At 39.2% G+C, this 23854-nt stretch overlaps 1 protein-coding gene across 2 annotated transcripts in view; it reads left to right on the forward strand.

Moving 5' to 3' along the window:
* Positions 1-23854, forward strand: part of il1rapl2 (interleukin 1 receptor accessory protein-like 2) — a 397230-nt gene that overhangs the window by 304803 nt on the left and 68573 nt on the right. For both annotated transcript variants that reach the window (XM_026331029.1, XM_026331028.1), the window contains exon 6: positions 20025-20099. In XM_026331029.1, coding sequence (XP_026186814.1) covers positions 20025-20099 — 75 coding nt within the window. The remainder of the gene's footprint in view (positions 1-20024; positions 20100-23854) is intronic.

A 23854-nucleotide genomic window follows, 5' to 3' on the forward strand; every position in this document is an offset into this window, starting at 1 on the left:
TGTTCCCCCTTGTTGAAAAATCAACATGCTGGTGTAATCTTGGAAGGACAGTCTTGGGGTCAGCATGATTGAAATCCCCGGCGAGGATGATGAAACCGTCTGGGTGTGCTGTCTGTTGTTGACTGATAGCCTGGTACAGTTCATTTAGTGCCTCGTTTCTATCGCTGCTGTTGTTAGTGGGAGGTAAATAAACCGCCACTAGCAGGATTGCGCTGAGCTCCCGAGGCAAATAGAATGGTCGGCACTTTATGACCATAAACTCCACCAGTGGTGAGCAATGTTTGCACACCACCACAGTCTCGGCACCACTCGTTGCGGATATAGACACAGACTCCTCCGCCACGCATCTTTCCTCCGTCTATGAGGGTCCTGTCCACCCGATAGCATGCTAACTGCTCCAGTTGTACAGCAGAGTCGGGAATGTTGTCATTTAGCCAGGTTTCAGTGAAAATAAGCACACAGCAGTTACTCACTGTCCGGTTTGCTGACCTCAGCAGTCGTATGTGATCCATTTTATTGTCCAGTGATCATACATTTGCCAGGAGAATGGATGGTATGGCTGGGCGAGTAGGGCTAGCCGCTAGCCTGGCTCGGATGCCTCCGCACTTGCCTCTCTTCTGCCTCCTCGCACACCGCTTCCGACGCCTCCTTTCCGGGGGAGGAGTAGCAGGCGAGTCCGGTGTTATCGTAGGCCGCAGTAGTCCCAACTCTCTTAATGTCTCTGTTGCATAGTCCAGAACGTTGCAAATCTTGTTTCTGCTGATGTCTAGCAGAGCCTGTCGACTGTACTTTTGCTTCAGACGAGACAAACACGTAAAACATTCGGACAAACACTTCTTAAACGAACATATCGTCGCACAGTTGGGACAGAGAGCAGCCGCCCCGCGTCTACACGCGCCGCCATTTTTCTCTCTCTTGCTAGTTCCTGTCACTCTGGCTGCAGCATTCTGGATTAACTGGAGGATTTTTATGGAGATACTGGGACATCCAGAAAGTAATGAGTTACAGTAATCTAGCCTTGAGGGAACAAATGCATGGAGTAGTTTTTCTGCATGGAATGGATGGACCTAATTGTACCTAATTTTGGGAATGTTGTGCAGGTGAAAGAAGGCAGTTCTACAGATTTGTTTTATGTGTGAGTTAAAGGACATGTCCTGGTCAAAAATGACTCCAAGGCTTTTCATAGTAGTGCTGGAGGCCAAGGCTATGCATCTAAAGTAGCTATAATTTTAGAAAAGTTATTTAACAATAATAATAGTTGCAATACAATTCAATAACTTCTGTTTTCTCCGAATTTAAAAGTCGAAAGTTACTGGTCATCCAGGTCAGTTAGACACACTTGAAGTCTGGTTAACTGGTTTGTGTTAACAGGTTTCACAGATAGATACAGCTGAGTGTCATCTGCATAGCAGTGGTAATTGATAGAGTGCTTCCTAATGGCATAGCCTAAAGGAAGCATGTACAGGGTGAACAGAATCGGTCCTAGCACAGAGCCTTGTGGAACTCCGTAACTAACTTTTGTGCGTGTGGAAGGTTCAAAAGATATAGCCAGTACCACACTCGCCGCAGATTCTGGTGACACTGCAGTCTGCCAAAGTCATGTCGTTCCCCGCCTTATATATGGAAGCTGCGGACATGTGGACACTGTTTGGGCGAGGGGGGCCCACCCCGGGTGGGCTTAAAAGAATTTCTCTTCAGTGCGCAGGCGCGAAGAGGGGATATGACCCATAGCAATGGCCCAGAGGGCTCCGCACCAATGAGACAGAACTACCAAAACTCTTGGTGGTACCAGAAAGTGCTGAAAAGCAGCTACTGAGCCCTTGTTTTTTATTGCACAGTTACGTGAAGAGAGATATGAAAAAAGACTAAATGTGACGTGCAATGAAGCTTCCAAGTCCAAAGTAGTGACTCTTACAAACCTGCAGCTGTCTGTGCACTGCTCTGTTCTGAATATTTCATACACCAGTTTTTATACCTGTGTAAGTGCTCCTGGAGATGTATCTGACTATGTGGGGCTCATCCATCCTGTATGATATGATGAAAACTGAGAGGGCCACTCTGTATGCTTCAAAAGCTTCTTATTATTCTCTTTTGTCTTTTTCACTTCGTAAACACTGACAGCTGATGCTATTTTCCAGCTGTAAAAATGCCCTGTTTTATATGACCCTGAGACTGAGCCAAAAAATTGGAACTATGAAAATCCAATAAATTTCTTTCTGCTGAAAAGTTGGATAGCATTGGAGAATTTATGTGTCACACCCAAAGCATCTGATACTTGTCTTAAATCCTTTCTGTATAGTGGCATCAAAGACAAGCCAATGCAAAGTAAATACGTCTCAGTCACTCTACAGTAGAGTTGGCAGTGACATGGTGATGGATGAAGCTACACCTTTCCACATCTCATACATGCTAACAGACATTTTGAATTACACAAAACAATCTGCAGGAAACGTCTGGACACAGTTGTCTTCCTGTTCTGATTTGGTGCTACTTTATGTGAGAGGACAATTTGCTGTGACTGAGAAGTCTGTTTTTTTTTTCCCATTAACAGTCCCGCACATGTCGTGGAAATTTCTTCAAGTTTGAGAGTTGCTAATTCTCAGAAGCAACCACAAGTTTGATGAATCATTTCAGGTTTAATCATGGGCGCCCGGAGAGAAGTCTTTGCAGAATTCTCTGACTTTGTGTTACAGAATCAGGTTTATGTATCTTTGTCATAAGGGGTGAACTCATTTTGGAAAAGACCCTACATGTTTGTTCAGGTGTCCTCTATCTTCAGGCCTTTACCAGCACTAAACAAATTGTTGGCAGTTACAGGCCTCTAAAACCCTAAAACACTAAAAACATGCATTCTTTAGGCCAACACATCTTTGACCACCTGTTCCATGCTGTGTAAAACCCCCACACACATTTTAGATGTCACTAAAGCATTTAAACTAATTGTCAGGATGTCGATTTAGTCCTGAATCACTCACATAGACAAGTGTTTCTGGTATTTAGTCCTGCCAGCCTAAAAAGTATTTGATGGTACTGCATTGCTGGTATAAATTTGTGCACATTTCAGTAAGTAAATTTATGGTAATCGTCAGGCACAGGTACAATGAAAATATGAAATAAATTCATTGGCTAGATAAACATCAATATATTTTAAAAATGGGTGATTTTAATGTTGTTTGAAGGAAAATACAGATAGAAAGAAATGTACTTTCTATTAGAAAATGTTGATTAAGGTTTGCTCAGAGTGAAGCAGATTTTAAGATGTGCTTTATAACTCCTGTTCCTGAATAGACAAGAGGAAAATTGTAGGCACTTGATCAAAAATAACAAGGGGCTGGAGTTCCTAAGCTTTAGGATCAGTCTCAGTCCATGCTCCCACACTAACACAGTATAGACAGAGTGCACACACAGAGCTAAATACAGGGAAGAGGTCACTGTATCAGGAACAGACTTAGCAAATTAATCACAACATGAAGTATGTGGTTTAATGTTATTTGAAAAGATGAAAATGTCAGCATACCAAAAGATCTGTGTGGAATGTTTTATCATTTGAGGTTTGACTGATGCTGTTTTAAATATATCATCTCCACTACAGCACCTGGCTGGAGAATCAGTGACACCAGCTCTTGATGTGAACCAATTCCTACTAGTCACATAATGATAGTGGATGAAAATGGGCAATCATTTACGTTTTGCCATTTTTTATTACCATTTATGCTGTATATTGATGGAATCACACTATTTTTTGATAAAAATGAAAGATCATGTTATGCAAAGACATTGATTTCTATATTGAATGGCTTTTATTGCCTGTTTATGATCAGGTGGCTTCACTATTGATGAACAACATCCTGCTTTTCCTTTCAGATCAATGCTTCTTCATCCCTATGATTGATTTTCATCATGAATATGTACTGTGGCTTCACAACGTTTCCCTTCTCTCCGGCCTTTATTTGTCTGCATGTTCTTCTCTGCATATAAAACACTGATTTTATGATGACAAATGAATACAGCATTGACCTGCACAAGTATTTAATGAAATGGATGTGGGAAGCATGTTTCTCATTAGCACTCAAAGGCTTGAATAATTACCCATCATGCATCACAGCGAGGTTGAGTCTGTGCTAGAGGACAGTCTGCATCGATCAGGAAGTGTGTGTGACCCTGTATTTGTTGTTTATGTTTGTGTGTGTGATGGACTTACCTTGTTCTTTGGCAACCACCTCTATTTTCATTAGAAGTACGTGTGTGTGTGTGTGTTTACCCATGTGCTTCTCTCAGGCTGGAAACAATAAGAATTTGTGAACCAGACTTGTGGATGATATTTTCCTAAAGACACAAATTGCAGTAAACAGAAACAACATGCTACATTACAGTGAGCATTTATATTTGTTTTTACTTAAATGTAAAAATGACATTCAGAGGCATGATAGACAGCTCCCCTCTCACACAGTGAAGTGATATTTCACTCAAAAATCTGTCGGACAATTGATGGTGGATAAAGGTGTGTGTGTGTACAAAATAATGGTGGTATGTAAATGTACAGTTTAATGACCATGACCTGGCTACTGTCAGAAAATGTGTGTGTGTGTTTGTAAAAAGAAAGAATTTGTCACTGTCTAAAGTCTGCTCAGCCATTTTCAGCATTCATTTACTCTCTCTATCCATGTTAATGTGTGTGCATAAATGAAAAATGTATTAATTAGTGATTATGGCCTTGACAGTGACAGTGCATTGACTGATGACAAAATGAACAAGCTCATTATTAAAGGTCTTATCACCTCTTACCAGACACAGTTACACACTTGCATGCACAGACACAAATAGACACCTCACTTTTGTTCAAAGTCATATATGCATTTTTTTATTATAATCAACATTTTGGGGACAATTCACCTTTTTTAGAAGCTGTACAGAGATTTTTATAGATCAACGTTACCTAATGTACCAAAACTCACACTCACACTATGGACATCATATATGGACATTATCTGGCATATATTGTAAATGGCCATTCTGTTACAGTAGATGTAGTAGGGAAATAATAGCTGTTTTAGCAGAGGTAGTACCATTATTAGTGGTAGCCCATTGTATTTTCAGCTGTATTAGTACCATTGCCGTAGATTTGGATTTTGGCAATTATTCAAATACATGTTTTATTTAAATTATAAATAAGCAAGGTAAGCTTCACCTGTCAGACATGCAAACCACCCTGCTCATAGAAACCTGTTACACTGAGCACATTAATGGAATTAACCTTGTTTTGTAAATGGCATTAAAAAAACTAAATGGTTTAACATTTAAAGTAGTATGCTTTTGTGATTTAGCTTTGAGGTGTAATCATCTTAATTCAATTCAATTCAATTCAATTTTATTTGTATAGCGCCAAATCACAATACAAATCATCTCAAGGCACTTTACAAAAACTAAAACTAAAAACCCAACAATTCCCTTATGAGCAAGCACTTGGCGACAGTGGAGAGGAAAAAACTCCCTTTAACGGAAGAAAAAAACCTCCAGCAGAACCGGGCTCAGTTTGGGCGGCCATCTGCCTCGACCGGTTGGGGTGAGTGGATAGAGCAGAGAGAAAAGAACAGCAACAATAAACAACAAATAGACACTGCAAGTTGGTGGGGCCAGTAACTGCACATCAGCGATAAACAGCTCCAGGACCAGGGACACCTGCAGAAGGTACAGAGAGAGAGAGAGAGAGAGGGAGGGAGAGAGCACAAACTAGGGGAGAGAGAGAGCACAAGGTTAGTAACATTCAATGGTGGAATATACATGAGGTGGGAGAGAAGGGGGGGGGGGGGGGGTAGGGTAGGGGAGCTCAGTGCACCGATGGTCCTCGGGCAGTCTAGGCCTATAGCAGCATAACTAACTAAGGGATGGTTCAGGGTTGCCTGAAGCCAGCCCTAACTATATGCTTTGTCAAAGAGGAAGGTTTTAAGTCTAGCCTTAAAAGTACAGAGAGTGTCTGCCTCCTGAACCCAGGCTGAGAGCTGGTTCCACAGGAGAGGAGCTTGATAGCTAAAGGCTCTGCCTCCCATTCTGCTTTTGAGAACTCTGGGAACCACAAGTAGGCCTGCACTCTGAGAGCGAAGTGGTCTATTGGGATAATATGGTACTATGAGGTTTTTAAGGTATGAAGGAGCTTGATTATGAAGGGATTTGTATGTGAGAAGAAGGATTTTAAATTCTATTCTATATTTTACAGGGAGCCAATGAAGAGAAGCCAATATAGGAGAAATATGATCTCTCTTGCTAGTTCCTGTCAGGACTCTGGCTGCGGCATTCTGGATTAATTGGAGGCTTTTTATTAAGATATTAGGACATCCAGATAGTAATGAGTTACAGTAATCTAGCCTTGAGGAAACAAACGCATGGACTAGTTTTTCTGCATCATTTTGAGACAGGATGTTCCTAATTTTGGAAATGTTGCGCAGGTGAAAGAATGCAGTTCTAGAAATTTGTTTTATGTGTGAGTTAAAGGACATGTCCTGGTCAAAAATAACTCCAAGGTTTTTTACAGTAGTGCTGGAGGCCAGAGCTATGCCATCTAGAGTAGCTATAATTTTAGAAAAGTTATTTCTGAGATTTTTAGGCCCAAATATAATGACTTCTGTTTTCTCCGAGTTTAAAAGTAAAAAGTTACTGGTCATCCAAGCCTTTATGTCAGTTAGACAGGCTTGAAGTCTGGTTAACTGGTTTGTGTTAACAGGTTTAATAGATAGATATAACTGAGTGTCATCCGCATAGCAGTGGTAATTAATAGAGTGCTTCCTAATGATATATCCTAAAGGAAGCATGTACAGGGTGAACAGAATCGGTCCTAGCACAGAACCTTGTGGAACTCCATAACTAACTTTTGTTCGTGTGGAAGGTTCATCATGGACATGAACAAACTGGAATCTGTCCGATAAATAGGATTGGAACCACTTTAACGCTGTTCCTCTGATACCAATCACATGCTCCAGTCTCTGTAATAAGATGTTGTGGTCAATGGTGTCGAATGCTGCACTAAGGTCTAGGAGGACAAGTATCGAAACAAGTCCATTATCTGAGGCTAAGAGAAGATCGTTGGTAACTTTCAACAGTGCTGTTTCTGTACTATGATGTGCTCTAAATCCTGATTGGAAATCTTCAAATAGTTCATTCCTGTGTAAGTGGTCTGATAGCTGCTTAGCAACAGCTTTTTCTAGGATTTTAGAAATAAATGGCAGGTTGGATATTGGTCTATAATTAGCCAAGACACCTGGATCAAGACTAGGCTTTTTGAGTAAAGGTTTGATTACTGCAGTCTTAAAGGCCTGTGGTACGTAGCCTGATACTAGAGATAAATTTACCAAGTCCAATAAAGATGAGTTCATTAATGGCAGGGTGCCTTTAAGCAGTCTAGTCGGGATGGGGTCCAAGAGACACGTTGATGATTTCGATGAAGCAACTACTGATGTAAATTCAGAGAGATCTATAGGAGAGAAGCAGTCTAAACATAACTGAGGTCCTACAGATGATTCAAGAGCTACTGTAGTAAAAGATTCATTTATTGCAGGTATAGGAAGCATCTGCTGAATTTTATCTCTAATAGTTGTGATTTTATTTGTAAAGAAACTCATAAATTCATCACTGCTGAGAGCTAAGGGAACACTGGGCTCAACGGAGCTGTGACTTTTTGTCAGCCTGGCTACAGTGCTGAAAAGAAACCTGGGATTGTTCTTATTTTCCTCTATTAGTGATGAATAGTATGCAGTTCTGGCTTTACGGAGAGCTTTTTTATATGTTAGTAGACTGTTTTTCCAGGCTAGAAAAATTTCCTCTAAGTTTGTGGAACGCCACTTCCTTTCCAGCCTTCGTGATGCCTGCTTTAAGGTACGAACATGTAAATTATACCATGGGGCTAGTCTTCTCTGAATCACTAACTTCTTTTTCAGAGGGGCTACAGAATCAAGCGTTTCACGCAGTGAGGTTACAGCGCTGTCAACAACATGATCAATTTGGTAGGGAGTAGGATTAAGGCAGCTGCCCTCCACTATGTTTATACTTGGCATGGATGCAAATAAAGATGGAATCATTTTCTTAAATTTATTAACAGCGTTGTCGGATAAACATCTGCTGTAGTGGAATTTTCTTCCAGACGCTGCATGATCCATCATTTTAAATTCGAAAGTTATTAAAGAATGATCTGACAAAACAGGATTTGGGGGGAAAATTATTAGATGTTCAATTTCGATGCCATAGGTCAGAACAAGATCAAGGGTGTGATTAAAACAGTGGGTGGGTTTATTAACGTTTTGAATGAAACCAATTGAATCTAATATAGAATTAAATGCAATGCTGAGGCTGTTATTTTCAACATCTACATGAATGTTAAAATCTCCCACTATAATGACTTTATCTGATCTAAGCACTAAATCAGACAGGAAGTCAGGGAATTCAGTTAAAAACTCTGAGTAAGGGACAGGTGGACAGTACAAAATGACAAGTAGAACTGGTTTTTGTGTTTTCCAGTTTGTATGTGAGAGACTAAGAGTGAGGCTCTCAAATGAGTTATAACTGTTCTGAGGATGAAAGTTTAATAATAAGTTTGACTGGAAGATTGCAGCTACTCCTCCACCTCGACCTGTGCTTCGAGGAACATGATCATTTTTATGACTGAGGGGGGTCTTAGTATTTATAAGGTACTGATTTGAGCCAAGTAGGCAAGGAAATCAGGTAGAAGATGCCAATTTTAACTGAATTGAGCTTTATTTTAACTGGTTATAATTATATGATGGATACAGAACTGGATACAAAAAGATCCTTTGTGAAAAGGTCACAACATTTCTAGTATGCACTAACTATTTAGTATAATTCTGGTTTATTACAGCCACTGAGGTGTTTACAAGGTGGTGATGTCAATGACCATAGTACAGAAATTTTGACTCCAACTATACCGGACCATTACATTTTCTCAGCCGCTGATTCAGACGAGCTCTTTGCTGCACTCTTAGACATGTGGAGCTGACAATAGCTAATATTGTTACATATAGTTACTATATGTAGTGTGTCCTTTTGTGGTTTATGTCATATGCTATCATTTTACTTTATCAAAAAAAGAGTAAAAACATTCACATAGTTAATAATTTATTGAGCTTGCTGAGTCTTAATTAAGCTTTGTGACTGTGGGGCGCCATGCGTGTGTCCTCTTTTGGCCTGCTGACACTGATGGAAATTATCTGGGCAAGTGGAGAACAATGACATTTCTGTGGTTTGTATTCCCAGAAGATGACAAAATAAGACCTGGGTTGTAATTATCAGATAGTATTCTTTATACAATGTAATGAGATATTTAACTAAGAGTTTAGTTGTTCAACCCTGATCATGAAGGTAATAATAATAATGAAAATAGAACTGATTATGAAAAGTGATTTTAAATGATTCATCTCATTTATTACTCTTTAACATTCCTGGATTGACTGTGTTTATTGTGTATGTGTGTGCTAGTATGTAAAAGTTGAGGCATTTCTTACCACTCCAGTGTCTTTATAGTTATTGCACCTGCTTAGTCTGAGCCTTCGTAGTAGAGATGGAGAGACATGGAGCACTATAGCCTTCAGATAGCAGACAGATAATTAGTTAAATCGCCGTAGGTGGTTGAGCCACCCCACAGCCCTGACACTGGAAATGTGTGTTTCCATCCAGGCTGTTGGTGGGACCTGCGGCAGTTTGGTAAGATTCCCTTAACTGATTTAAATCAACTAATTAGAATCACTAACTATGTATTCCCTTACACACATATTGGCCCACACTGTATAAGTCTGTATGCTGCTTATTGGCTGTCTGATTTCTTAGTTTTTGATTCTTCTACTTTTAATTCATATTTTCATTCTTCTTTCTTTTTTTGTTTTTGTTTTCTGGCTCTAACAGTTTTCTGGTACCACTTTTGATGATCCTTGGGGTCACGGCCAAATGGATTTTTCATTATTACCATATGAGGAGCATTTTACCTTCTACTGAGACTCATCAGAGGGCACGGATTGCACTTTCTACATTATGTACATTGCAGGAGTGTGTTTGTTCACATATTTCATGAACATGAAAGACAAGTAGACACCTCTGCTCTTTGGAGTTGTTCCAAACAGCATTATTCTTTATCCATTTTAAATCTGCCCATTAAAGCTATTTGGCAAATGAATCATCTATGAGACACAGACTAATCCTGCACAGAACACTGACAGCAGTTGCAAAAACTACTGCTGAGAACTACCTGGCTCATTGTTATCAGTAGGAAAGTGAGAGCAGAAGAACCTCATAAATAATTAATAATTAAATATCCACTCTGATGTAGGAGTGTTTTTAGTCCTAGGGTAACGTTCAGCATGATTCCTAGGAGTGATTCTGAGATACTTGATAAATATGGGCCCTGTTAAATTCGTTCACCTGGCACCTGTCACATCCAAGCTTATCAAGCATTGCTCTTCTTCCTCTGCACCTTCTTCCCCTCCCCATAGAGCCCTTCATTCTTAATTTATGCCTTTAATCATCCAGCTCTATGTGCAAAGTTGAGGGAGAGCGCTTGTTTGCTCCATCAGGGTGTCCCTCCAGTGTGGCACTGCGGCTGAGCAGATGGTTTTCATGATAATGATCTACAATGCATATGCCGATGTGCGTGAAAAGAGACAGGTGTACTTCAGTTGTAATGTTTCTCCCACCTCAGTGCTTGCACCAGGGTCACATTAAAGCCCATTGATCTCACACACACACTTCCTTTATGCAGTGTGTTCTACCCTCAGGCTTTTCCTGATGAACTCTTCAGAGAGGTACGTTTCACACTACAGAAACGAATAGTGTGAAATTACCATTAATCTACAGTTGTATTATCCCTGATATTCTTCAGCTCTCTGTTCCAGATGAGCTTTTATTTTTGGTCTGTTTTTGACTATATTGATAATTTAATTAATATTTTCTAAGTAGAAAATGAATAGGAATTCATACATGCTCTATACTAATGTTTAGAGCAGTAAAGGTGTAAGGACAGTCTATTTATTGAATTGTAACTGAAATCAAAGTTTATAGTGTTAAATCCATGTCAACTAAATGTTCATCACTAAAAAAGAGATGCAAAATATAAACCTGCAAGTTTTGCATGCATAAATATCCCACTCACAGGTGCAAATGTGACATGAGACATGTGACATGAGAGAGCAATTGTAAATTCACATGAAAAACAGCCTTGTGTGTTTATCATATCACATAAAAAATGGCTTTTTTAGTTTTCTGACTTCTTGTTGTCCCTTTGCTGCTACCTGCGTTCCAGTAAAATGTTTGTGCACAGGTTTTGACAATTTGGGGGTGGGCTCATGGTCGTTGCTATCAGAGAATGTTATTGTTGATGACTCTTGGTGTTTGGTGATAGGCTGAAGTCTAAATCACCTGAATATGTGGACAAACTGGAGATTTATGAGTTTATCCAATTATCTAACTTTTGTTGTATAATTGGCAGCGAAGTGATTAAGACTCCTACATTCTTAGCAAAGTTTGTGGTGTGGTTGAACTAAATTGCTCTCACCTTATAGTCTAGCTGAATATGAACAGCCTGACAATGAAATGCTTTGAATTGATCTCGTAGCCACTGCTAGTTAGAGAATGCCTACTGTAACTTTACCTTTTCGATAATTGACAACACAATAGGCCACATGTACATGTACTCATGTACCTGCCAGGTATCCAAGTCTTGAGATACGGCCATCATAACAACATACTGTTTACAATGACAGGCCATCTAGAGTGGTCTGGATGTAAAACTTTCCCTTCTTTATTGATGCCTACCTACAGTCCATGAGGACTGCACTTTTTTTGTTTTCCGAATCCCCACTTCAGCTGTGCTGCAGCTGTGTTAAATATGAATAGAGCATTCTTCCCTACATTTTTATCAAGCTTATCAGGTCCGCGCCGCAGGCAAAAACAAATTACAGATATTCACTACAAGGTGAGATGGAGAGATTTTAGCGTCCCCTGTGCCTCTTGTTTTAAGTACTCAAACTAAATCTCAAGAGATCAGCTCTTGATCAGCGCCAACAATTCATTGACTTTGCATTTGTTTTCTGCACAAACTCTCAAGCACATTTCTCATATACAGCTACTTCAGCTGGTTCACATACCAAACAATCTCTCACCACAAAGAAATAACTATGAAATGTGTGTATACACAGGGCCACAGATAAAGACAAATACAACATGAATGTAGAAATTTATATTTATGTATACATACACGTTCACACACACCCACACACACGGTGCATTTTGCATTTCAGTGGGTCCATTCTGATGGCATGCATTCATTCCCTGACTCAAAGCACATGTGCAGCATACTTAGCATACTCACACGCACACACACAAACACTCTCCAACTGTGAAAGCATTAGTTTTTAATGCCACCATAACTCCTCATCCATTTAGAGGACATGAATTCTTGACAATACACTCATTTGTACACACACAGACCCAGGACTACACAAAGAACCAGAGCCTACATACAGTGAAAATGTTGTAGCAGTGAACACAGAATGATAACAGGCCACGATGGGTGAAAGGTTATTTGTAAGAGCTTAAATAGGCAGAAAAATTGTGAAATATGTTGACGTCCGTACTGTTCTGCTTTTATAAAAAGGACATCAAAATAATTTGAACGTGGGAAAACTGGAGCTACAAACAGAAAATGATGGATGCAGTATTGAAGAGCTAAAGGATGTGAGGGACACAGAGAGAAAAGACAACATACAAAGACAGTAAAGACAGGAGCAAAATGATTTTCTGGATGGTTAATGGACTCATTTATTTGTTTACTTTAGGGCTTCACTCAGTGAGAAACTGTTGCTTAAAATATGAAAAAAGCATAGAGCTGTTTTCTGTCACACTAGAGAAATAGTTTAAACTTCCCTCAGGGAAATTCAAGTATCAGTGGCTAGTTTTCAAGCAAAAAAAAAAAAAAAAAAAGAAAGTCAAAATACAGTAGTTAAACCTGACAGGAATAAATGATTCTTACTGTGAATAGGGCATGGCATACAAGTCTAAATGTATCTAGACTGAACATTAATGTCTCCCGCGTCTCTGCCCCGCCAGACATTTCATAATTCCCCAGAAGGTCAAATCAATTTGATATACAGAATATAGTGTCTGATTATGCAGACTGAACAGTATAAAATGTACACGTTTTCATTATTGTTGTTGGTTAGAGAACAGGAAGGCTGACTCTATTCTCAGCTAACAATGTATGCTTCCTCCGTTTGTGGTTTTTAACTTATTTCCACTTTCTGTTATTTTATATTGCTTTACTGCTGTATTTTAAATGTAAGCCAACAATATAGTTGTTTGCTATCTTTCCAAAAAAGCGTACTACAGTAACATGAATATACATTTAACCCACATCTATCAGCTGCAACAGTAAAAGGTTGCTTACAAATTCATGCAATATATATTTATATTATGCATCAGTATTAATAACACAATATTGCACATTCAGTATAATTTCATAATTTCACAGAGGTCACTTTGAACAATCACTGCCTTGATTCATATTTCTGACAAGCATTGTAAAAAAAAGCTTAAATATACTTTCTTGATCTTCAGACTGGGGCAGCACAGTGGATTAGTGGTTAGCACTGTTGCCTCACAGCAAGAAGATTTCTGGTTTGAAACCCAGCAGGGGCCTTTCTGTGTGGAGTTTGCATGTTCTCCCTGTGCTTGCGTGGGTTTTCTCCAGGTACTCTGGTTTCCTCCCACAGTCCAAAAACATGTATGTCAGGTTGTTTGCTGACTCTAAATTGCGTGTGAGTGTGTGTGGTTGTTTGTCTCTATGTGGCCCTGTGATGGACTGGTGACCTGTCCAGGGTGTACCCCTGCCTTTCACCCAAAGAGAGCTGGGATAGGCTCCAGCAGATCCCTGGGACCCTAGTTAGGAATAAGCGGGTATAGATGATGGATGGATGGATGGATCTTTGGAGCTTTCATCTGCTTCCCAGATTGTTCATTCAGCAAATGTGATCTAAACATGGAACTTTGGTTTCTTGATGGCAAAGCTGATACATTAGGAGGAGAAGGAGAAAACGTGAAGGATGCTGTTTGGCATCAGATTAGAACGGCCATCCTGGTCTTTCTCCATCTGTCCACAGACTCCTGATGATGATAAATTTGACCATTGGGCTGGGATCATGTGCTGTGCCCAGTTTTTTTGTTTGGTGTAGTGATGTAGTCTTCCTCCTTTCAAGAGCATCCATTCAAAACCATTCTTCACCTGAGACATGAGTTACAACCCCCCCCCCCACCCAAACTCCACTCTCCCATTTGTCCGTTTCCTTGCTGTTGGGCACTTATTGACTGTCCTTTCTAAGAAGTTTAAAGTGGAAGTGTGAACTTGTTATGCCACCCTCACTAAACCTTTTGCAGGAGCTCAAGGTGGCTGTAATGTACTGAGACTTCAATCTAGATAACGCTATACAAGTTTTTTTCAAAGTTTTCAAGTTTTTTTTCAGAGTATTAATTCAACAAATTGGCTGTACCTTAAAGTTACACAGCTTTTTTATGAATAACACTGAATGTAAGTAGAACTTTGTGTTTGAAAAAAAAACTGCTTGTATGGTTTAATGATTTACCTGTTAACCTGAACAATAAGTGAACTCGGTTTTTCTTTCTGCAGCATAGAAATCGGCTGCAGTATTATTAATATAGAGCCCAGTACTTACATCCTCCTTGCCTGAGTGCACAGCTCTCTGACAGCCCTTATGAGCTTGGACTTGTGCAGAATGTCTCTCAAATGAGATTTGCAAAGTCTCCCTCTATGACTAAATAAAAGGTCCACTGTCACAAAGGTCAGACGAGACAGAAATTCTTGTGTCATTGCACTAAACAGAAATCAGCAAAAGGTCAAAATGAAGTGATCCGTCCATTTGTAGCATTATAAAATTATAACATTATAAAAGCTACATTGCAGGAATAATTAACATCTTGTTGATAAAATGGACATTTGATAGTAAATATTGGTTCAAATATTCTGTTGTGTTCTGTTGTAATGGAAAGGTTTTGTAGTGTAGTGAAAATGCTCATGGAAAAAAGGTCCCATATTCATTCCATCTGTGCCGATAAAGAAGAGGATAAGAAAGTGTTTGCTTTAATCTATTGTCAGCATCTGCTGAGCTGATCAGGACACTTCATAGAATCACATACTAGTTAGTCAGATGACTTTCAAATGGCCTAAACCTTCTGAGCTCACATCAGTTCAGATCTCATCACATGCCTGCACTCACATTCAGAAACAAAGTTCAACAAAATGCCACATTTATGTCCCCTGTAATGTCGACATTACAAACGAGCATTACAAATTCTGAGTACTCTGTCTGAAGTGCTTTTTTTTCTTCAGTGATTATTGTACTCTCTGACCTTATGTGCCGCACTACATTGCACTGCCTAACTAGAGAAGATCAAGTCTGTTTGAAATACAGAGTGCATGTGAGAGGACATGCACCACACTGACAAAGCTGTAATGAAAGACTTTGTAATCTTGCTAATTACAGTAGTTTGTCTGTACAATTTTTAAATATTTGGGTGGAGATCACATTGGACCCAACTTTTTTGCAGTGACTTTTATAGTATAATGTTTTGGGTTTTTTTGCCATGCAGGAATTGAGAATTTATAGTGGACAGTGGCTATGTTTGTAAATGCAGAATGCACATTTTGTTAAGCCCCGAGTCTTGCTTTCCTGTTTTGTATTTTATTTTGGTCAGTTTCCTGTGTTCTAGTTCTAGTTTCCTGTGTTCAGTATTAACCCCAGTTAGCTTTGTGTCCGTGCTCATTAGTTAGATTATGTTCACCTGTGTCTTGAGTTCTGTATATATGTCCTTGGTTTTCCTTTGTTCCCGGCTGGAACATTAGTTACGTTACCCTTGCTAGTTACCTTGATTTATGTTCACGGAAGAAGAGCTTTTGTTTCCCTGTCTGCCTGACTGCCGAACGGCAGAGAACCAAGTTTGCCTGAGCCCTGGACGATCCAGGGAGAATAAACCAGCCTGTTGTCCTGCATTTTGGGTCCTCCCTTGTTCTTTCCTTCACCACCACCACCAGGGCGCAACACATTTGGCTTGTGATATACTGCAGTTAGTTATTTAATTAAATAATTGTTGATTGACAGAAAATGAAGCAGTTTTATTATAACATAATTTATTAGTATTTATCAGCAGTAGCTAATCAGTAGATCAGTCTGTCTTCAACATATTTATTTTATTAGTTATAACATATAACTAATAACTAACTGTTGTGGTTTAACTGCTCACAGATGACCAAAAACCTCGGTTTGTGTAGGTTTAAATGCACTTTTTATGCTAAAGCAGAAAAGTATATCATTCTTCAGATCGTACAGATTCACAGTGAATCATTGGCCCTCACCCTAACCATCACAACAAAATGCCTAACCCTGACCCTAACCTAAAACCAAGTCTTAACCCTCAAAGAAGAGTCTGAAAAATGTGAGGCCTGGAAAAATAAATGTAAATAAAATAAAAATAAAAATAAATATTTTATATAAAAGTGCTCCAAATGGTATTCACAAAGACAGAAATACAAGTGTGCACACACACACACACCTAAACACACTTTTCACAACAAAGTACTATAATTTTCAAGACATGCAACCATTATAAAAAGTTCAATGGTCTCAAATACATGTGTGTATGAAGCTGTCTTCTAAAAGTAAACAGCAACCCCATTATTATCATCAGTTCACCACATACCTTTTGATATTCAGATTTTTTTTCAGAACAACAGAGAGCCCAGACACTGGCAAACATGAGCTTTCTCTTCCTTTCAGACAGAGCCGGGTTTTTTCCCACATGCCATTAGTGGATTATGTGTTACGACATTTTGGTAATTTTGTGGCCAGTGGTGGTGTGTGTAACTGATGGACAAATGGTACAATACAGCCTGCACATGGTGGCACTGGTGTCATTTCCTTGCTGCTGGAGCGATTTGCTGTGTTTCAGAAAGGACAGTTTACTTGACAACCATAAAACAGCAATGCCTACTTTGTGGTAGGCTCTGTTCAATTTGTATCATTTGAAAAAGACATGGATGTGTGTAGGAGAGACACACTGCACCATGACTTAATGACACTGCTCTTGCTGTGCCTCCGTCTCTTTGACCTACCAAAATTTCAGACAGGTATAAGTGTACACCCAGCAATAATGACACTTACCCAGATTAAAGCCACAAAAATCCAGTATGTTCTGTCATGTCTGAAGGAAATCTACTCTCTATCTCTTCATTATAACTGTGAACAGTAAAAAAAGCTTTTTTTCAGTTTTGCTCTGGTAGATAGAAACAACCAACCTATGAGATGGGATGGGAATAGCAGAACGAACAGGAGAGAAGAAGGTCTAGGTGAAGGGTTGTCTCATTAATCTTAAAAGGGTGCAGCAAAGCCTTCAGAATGCAAATGAAACTATCAGTCTTATCAGAGAAACAGAAGCGTGGACAGGGTTATTGGGGGAAAAGCTGAAGCACAAGGTGGAAAGTGTCTATAGAATATTCTTGTCACTTTGGAAAAGTCACAGAAACAGCATTTAAACCAATGTGCAACAGTAAATTTCTATTACAGGTCAGACTAATGAAAAGTTTTCAGAAACCTTATTTATCTCTGATATGAGCACAGCAGTGTTCCCTCTGAGTCTGATGGATACAGAAGGTTCAGTAACACTAGTAGACCAATATATAGACAGAGATCACAGTGTTTTTTGGATACATAGAGAAAACTGAGCTTCTACCTGCTGTCTTGTGCCTGGTTCCTGGTTTAATGGGGGAAAACATACTTACTGAAAGCTCTGGTCTGTTTCATGTCGCACATGTCATAGACTCCAACACTAAACTAATTTTGCCTCACAGCAAGAAGGTCGTGGGTTCGCAACCCGGCCTTTCTGTGTGGAGTTTGCATGTTCTCCCCGCGCTTGCGTGGGTTTACTCTGGGTACTCCGGTTTCCTCCCACAGTCCAAAAACATGTATGTCAGGTTGATTGGTGAATCTAAAAATTGCCCATAGGAGTGAGTGTGAGTGTGTGAGGTTGTCTGTCTCTATGTGGCCCTGTGATGGACTGGTGACCTGTCCAGGGTGTACCCCTGCCTTTCACCTGAGAGAGAGCTGGGATAGGCTCCAGCAGATCCCTGTGACCCTGGCTTTCAGGAAAAAGCGGGTATAGAAGATGGATGGATGGATGGATGGATGGACCTCCTTCCTGTTCTTTACAGCCCAGCTAGCTAATCTCTAATGTTTCATAAAAGCCCCAAAGGTGGTTATTTTTCAGGTGTGTCTTGTGAGGCTCATTATCAAGCGCTCCACAGGCCTTGGTATGGAGTGTCAAATAAAAGGATGTTTTGGATGGTCTGGCTTTCTTCGTTAATTGGTCAGAAAAGATTATCTCATCTTCTTCTGAGTCACAGTGTCTTTAAGGCAATGACATAAAAACAATTAGAATCTGTTTTGTCATGAACCCTTGTGGGCTGGTGGGCAGCCACTCTAACATTATCCTGTAAGATATCTTCTTAAACCTGGGAATTAATTTTCTCCGTGATGATGACAGCTCTCCAGACCCAGGGATAGAGAAACAGCCCCACATCATGGTGCTCTGTCCACTGTACTTCACCTTTGACATGATGTTTTCTTGTTGGGATGCAGTGCATTTTACAACAGATGCACTCCTGCGTGTTCTTCCCTCAAAATTCACTTACTTTCATCAATCCATAAAATATTTGCCCAGAAGTGTTAGAGAGAATCAGGGTGCTCTTCGGCAAACCTCAGTCCTGTGGTGATGTTTGCTTTTGAAGAGCAGCAGTTTCCTCCATGGTTACAGTGCTCAATCTTTTTCTTATTGGCACTAAATTGTCTCCATGACAGTTTATCCAACTATAGACTGTTGAATATCAAACTCGAAATGTTTGAATGTTTTGTATAAGTCAAAGTAGCTCTAACCCACATTTCCAACCTGGTTTCATTGACTGGGCTCCAGGTTTGCTAACTCCTGACTCCAGAATGTTTGATGTTTATTTGACCTGGACCCTACAGTGATCTCTCTGTTATTACTTAAAATTGACTATTTTGGTTTGTAACATAGATGAAGATCTGAGTGATTTATTCTGGTCAGTGCCAGAAATCACCTTCTCATAGTCTCAAAACAAATTCTTCAGAAGAATGGAACTTGCACAGCACATCAGAGACAATTATTAGAGACTCAGAGAAGGTAGAGGGAAAAGGTGTTCGACAGCAAAGTGCACTGGTGTCTGATGGTCATCGGAGTAGAAAGCAGGGAAGTCAGTCAGTGGGCTTGTCTGAAGAGAGACAGAAATAAATGGTGAGGTGAGACAAGCTGGGCACTGAGCTGCCTCTGTGGCTGAGGCATCTTGCACATGTGACAGTCATTGAGCTCCAGTCGCTTTATGTTTGGCTCTGTGATGCCCAAGGGCAGTGATCAATTGGTAGAACAACACTTTGCTCACTCCCTGGGCTTTTTACTGTGTAGCGCTTCATTAACAAATATGTTTTTCAGGCTAATTCTAATCATATGCTGCCTAGTGTCTATGTGCTTTCTGTCACTCTCAAACTTTCTAACCCTTCTTGTTTTTCTAGCTGGATCTGTTCACATACCGAGTTTTCATTGTCTTTATCAATGAAGTGCTGATGCATTAATGTAGAACCCTAATTGTGTTTTGGTTGTTTGAATTTTTCACTTATTCCCTTTACCAAGGACCATCTATGGATGTCATAAGAAGCTTTTTTTTTTCAATCTTCTCACTACCTTGATTCTTTTTTCTTTCCAGGTCAGTGTGGTGGATAAATTGAATCTGTAGGATTTTAATGTGGGGTCTCCATTAAATTAGCGTTTTTTTAGATGTAAGATTTATTGCGTGGGATTGAGAAGACCATAACATACATCAAGCAGAGCCAAAACTCTTACTCACTTCTGACAATTAACCTTTCCTCTGCATATCTTTCCTGCTGTTTTTCTCTCAGCTCTCCAGACCACTCAGCCACCCAAGGTGCTTTTTCCCCCAGAGAGACAAGACACAGTGATAGAAATCACACCTGGTAAGAACCAACACTTACTTTCTGTTTATTTATGCTTCATTAAAGTGGTACTCCTCAATTTATAGTTAGTGCGAAGTGTGGAGTTTCTTACCATAAAGAGTTAAACTGTTACTGTCACATTAAAGGTGGTCAGTTCAGCTCTGTGACCTCAGGGCATAAATGACCCAAGAGCTGGAATCGTCTTGTTGCAAATATCCCGCAAAAGAAAACGTAGGTTTTGATTAATAGTTCAGAAGTGGGTTAAACACCTTAAAAGCGAAACTGCAAAAGTGTAAGTGTAAACACACATATATTTAGCATTTTTATATAACATGTATTAACCTGGACCTGGGCCATTTTTAAGACTACTGCTCAAAAATGACACAAATAAAATCTTTGTTTATATAGAAACAACTTATGACCAGAAAACAGCAAAGGTACCACAAACTTCATAATCATGGCTTCATAAATTAGACATTTATTTCTGCAATTCCTTGGCTGGTCTTTTAGTGAGTTTTAATGGTAGAGAAATAGGACTTATATTATTGGAATCTGCATAGTGTTAGTTTTCAAATGGTTCATGTCTCATTAGCATGTGTTTTATGGAATTTGTCACATTTTAGGTCTTGCACCTTCAGCTTGTTTTTGATATGTGGCCGTTTAACTGCTTGTTGCTTGAATTGTGTTTAGTTTTCCTAAAATTGTTTTTGATGAGCTTTTAGCAGACTTTCTGCTGATTATGTGAATGTATAGCACATGTATATTGCTACAAACGTCTAGTGTCATAAAAGCACAGATGCAACCGGTTAAGGAATTGGTTGCAGTAGTCAGTCCATTCATTTCAACAAAAGTTGCTCATCTAGCACAGTGGATGTAAAGTGTGTTTGGAAAAGGTCAAGGTTATGTCACTGACAGCAGTGTTAACTACATCAATGCAAAACGAAAAACTAAACTCTGTAAGCAGCTGTGACTAAGCTAAGTTTATTAGTCCACTGGCCACTTGCAATTCTGACTGTGGCCACTATGCCAAAATCACTTCAGCACCCAGCACTGTTCCACTGGGTTCGACCACTTTACTGAGAGACAATGCTTTCAGAGGTCAGAGGTCAGGTTAAACTGCAGAACAGCAGGCCTGGAGCTGGTGGGGATTTGGCGTCTTGGCTCAGACAGCTGAAAGATGGTGCATCTGCCAGCATTAAGCCGCTCTGCTGACCTTCTGCTCTCTGCATGTCTGTGCTCTTCCCATTCCAGTCCTGCTGCGTTTTTGTTCTTTTATCTCCCCTAATCAGCAATTAACAGTGACTTATGAGCAGATATGTGCTCTACAATTTAGTTTGTGATAAAACATTTACAGAGCCCACACAGGACTCACTGCAGTGCTGCCTTATCTACTGATGAAAACCATGACATTTTCAAATTTAGTCTTCTCACTTTGATTTGTCTGGGTGTTTTTCAGAGTGGGAGTCAAGGCTATTTGGGCTGGCAAAATACCTGATACATGTTGCCAGTCAACACTGGAATGAAAGCAAGAGAAAATCAGTTTTCTGTCATGAGTGTGGGCAAAAACCAAAAAGAATTTTTACTTAAAAACAAAGGGCAGATGAAGAATCTAAGAACGATGTGAAGAAACAGGAAATGAAAAATTGAAGGGATCTCATTGTGTAGTAAGTATTGTCTGTTGTGTTCTGTGGGTCTGTTTCACCAGCTTCTTTACCAGCTGTGTGTGTGTGTGTGTGTCTGTCTGTCTGTCTTCAAGTGCATCTGCGTGTGTCCTGCTGTTCAGCAGCCTCTCTGACAATGTTAGGCAGAAATGTGTTTGGTTGTGTGTACAAGTGTGTGCTTTTGGGTGTTGTGTGTGTTCCATTAACTCCAGATTGATGTAGTAACAAATGGGCCCTAATGCCTACGTACACTGATTGCAGCAGGACACCTTTTAATGGGCACCACAACCTCACCAGCATAACCCCTCGCTACCACCACTGCACACAATCCCACTTACAGCAATAAAGACGTGCACATATGCACACACTGTACAGACACACACAGCGGGACCCTGTGGTACATTTTTAATTATCATCTTGTTTTTAACCTGAGGGAGATTTATATCAGCACAGTTATGTTTTTTACTTTCCCCTATGATCTTTTTTTTTTTCACTCTTTTCCTCATCATCTCTGTATTTTAACTCTCTCTGCTGTTAGTTTTGTTACCTTTTTCTTTTCTTTGTTTTTTCTCTCTTCATTTTCTTCTCTGCCACCTCGCATGTTTCCTCCCTCTCATCCAGTTTGAGCACTGTTCTGCAAAGCTGTGGGTTATAAAGAGAATTCATTATGCTTATTGTTATTTTACTGATGTGGGCCACAGGCAATAGTCAAAAACAGCACATAATTAAATAATGATGGTTAATATAAAAATTAATATAAATATAAATATATAAAAATGAATAATGATGCTTGAGAAATAATTTTCACATCCCCCAAATTAAATACATTCACCCTTTAAAACCCTGCACTGTATGACGTGTGTAGGTGTGTAATGTTATCTGTACTAGTAGCAACTTAGTCTAAAAATGGCTGAGATAAATATTAATCTAAATCTAAATGTCAGGTGATTTTTTTTTAGAATTAGTACTGTAATATTCAACTAACATTGGTTTTTGTCCTAATGATATAATAATAATATATACAATATTCATTCCATCATCTAGACCTCATACTAGTACAGAGGGTCTTGGAGCCAATCGCGTCTTAAATTGGGTAAGAGATGGTTTACAGCCTAGACAACATTCATTCTTTCCTCATAAACATACTTTAGTTTCATACTTTCATTTTTGTTTCTTATTGAATTTGTATTTTATGGTCCTACATAATTTCATGTGTTCAATCAGGGATGTAAGATAAAAAATATTAGTGTGTTTAAAACAAATCATGTAATTTGATTAATCCAAGAGGAAAAATTTCATTAATTTTATTTACTTTCAATAAACATCAGCGGCATATTCAACTCATTAATTTGTCAACTTTAATTAACTTTCAATAGAGAATGAACTGCCATTTTTTTTCTCAGAGTCAGAAGAATTAGAATGAAGTTAAAAAGCCAAGCAATGACTGTGGACCAGAGACTGGAGATACTGTAAATGAATCAATGAGAATGCACATAAACTGAGCCATGACAATCTGTGCTATGACTTGAAGAATGAACATAATTTGATGGAAAAACGTTTATCAGACTTTAAGTGATTTCTCACTGTAGTGTTGGAAAATATGGACTCATCATGTTTAAGCTTCAGTGCACTCTAAATCTTCATGTACCCCATGTCATGGTTAGGATTACTCATAATGCCTTCTGAAAAGCTTGGATATCCTCCAACACAATCAGTCAATTTACATGCACAGTTAGGTTGAGATACTATTAGAATTATTTAATTGGACTACTGTCTTTGTGCCAGTATATAAACACGAGGGGAATCAATTTATTGACTGAATGAATTCTGCTTTGATAGGTGGTGATATGCTCCCTTTCAGCTTGTGAGTATTTACACCTTTATACAGACCAAATAATAATAATAATAATAATAATAATATTTTATTTATAAGTGACTTTCAAAACACCCTAGGTCACCTTATGTGGAAATGCAATAATATGTGAAAAATATGTTTTTAATGTACTAAAGCAAATTTATAGTGCAGCTTCGAGTGTATTAAGTGCAGCTTAAGTTTTTTCATTTTAACACAACTTCAAGTATGATTAAATGTAACAATTGAAAAGTATACTCAAT

The sequence above is a fragment of the Mastacembelus armatus genome, chromosome 10 (assembly GCF_900324485.2).
Source record: "Mastacembelus armatus chromosome 10, fMasArm1.2, whole genome shotgun sequence".
NCBI lineage: Eukaryota > Metazoa > Chordata > Actinopteri > Synbranchiformes > Mastacembelidae > Mastacembelus > Mastacembelus armatus.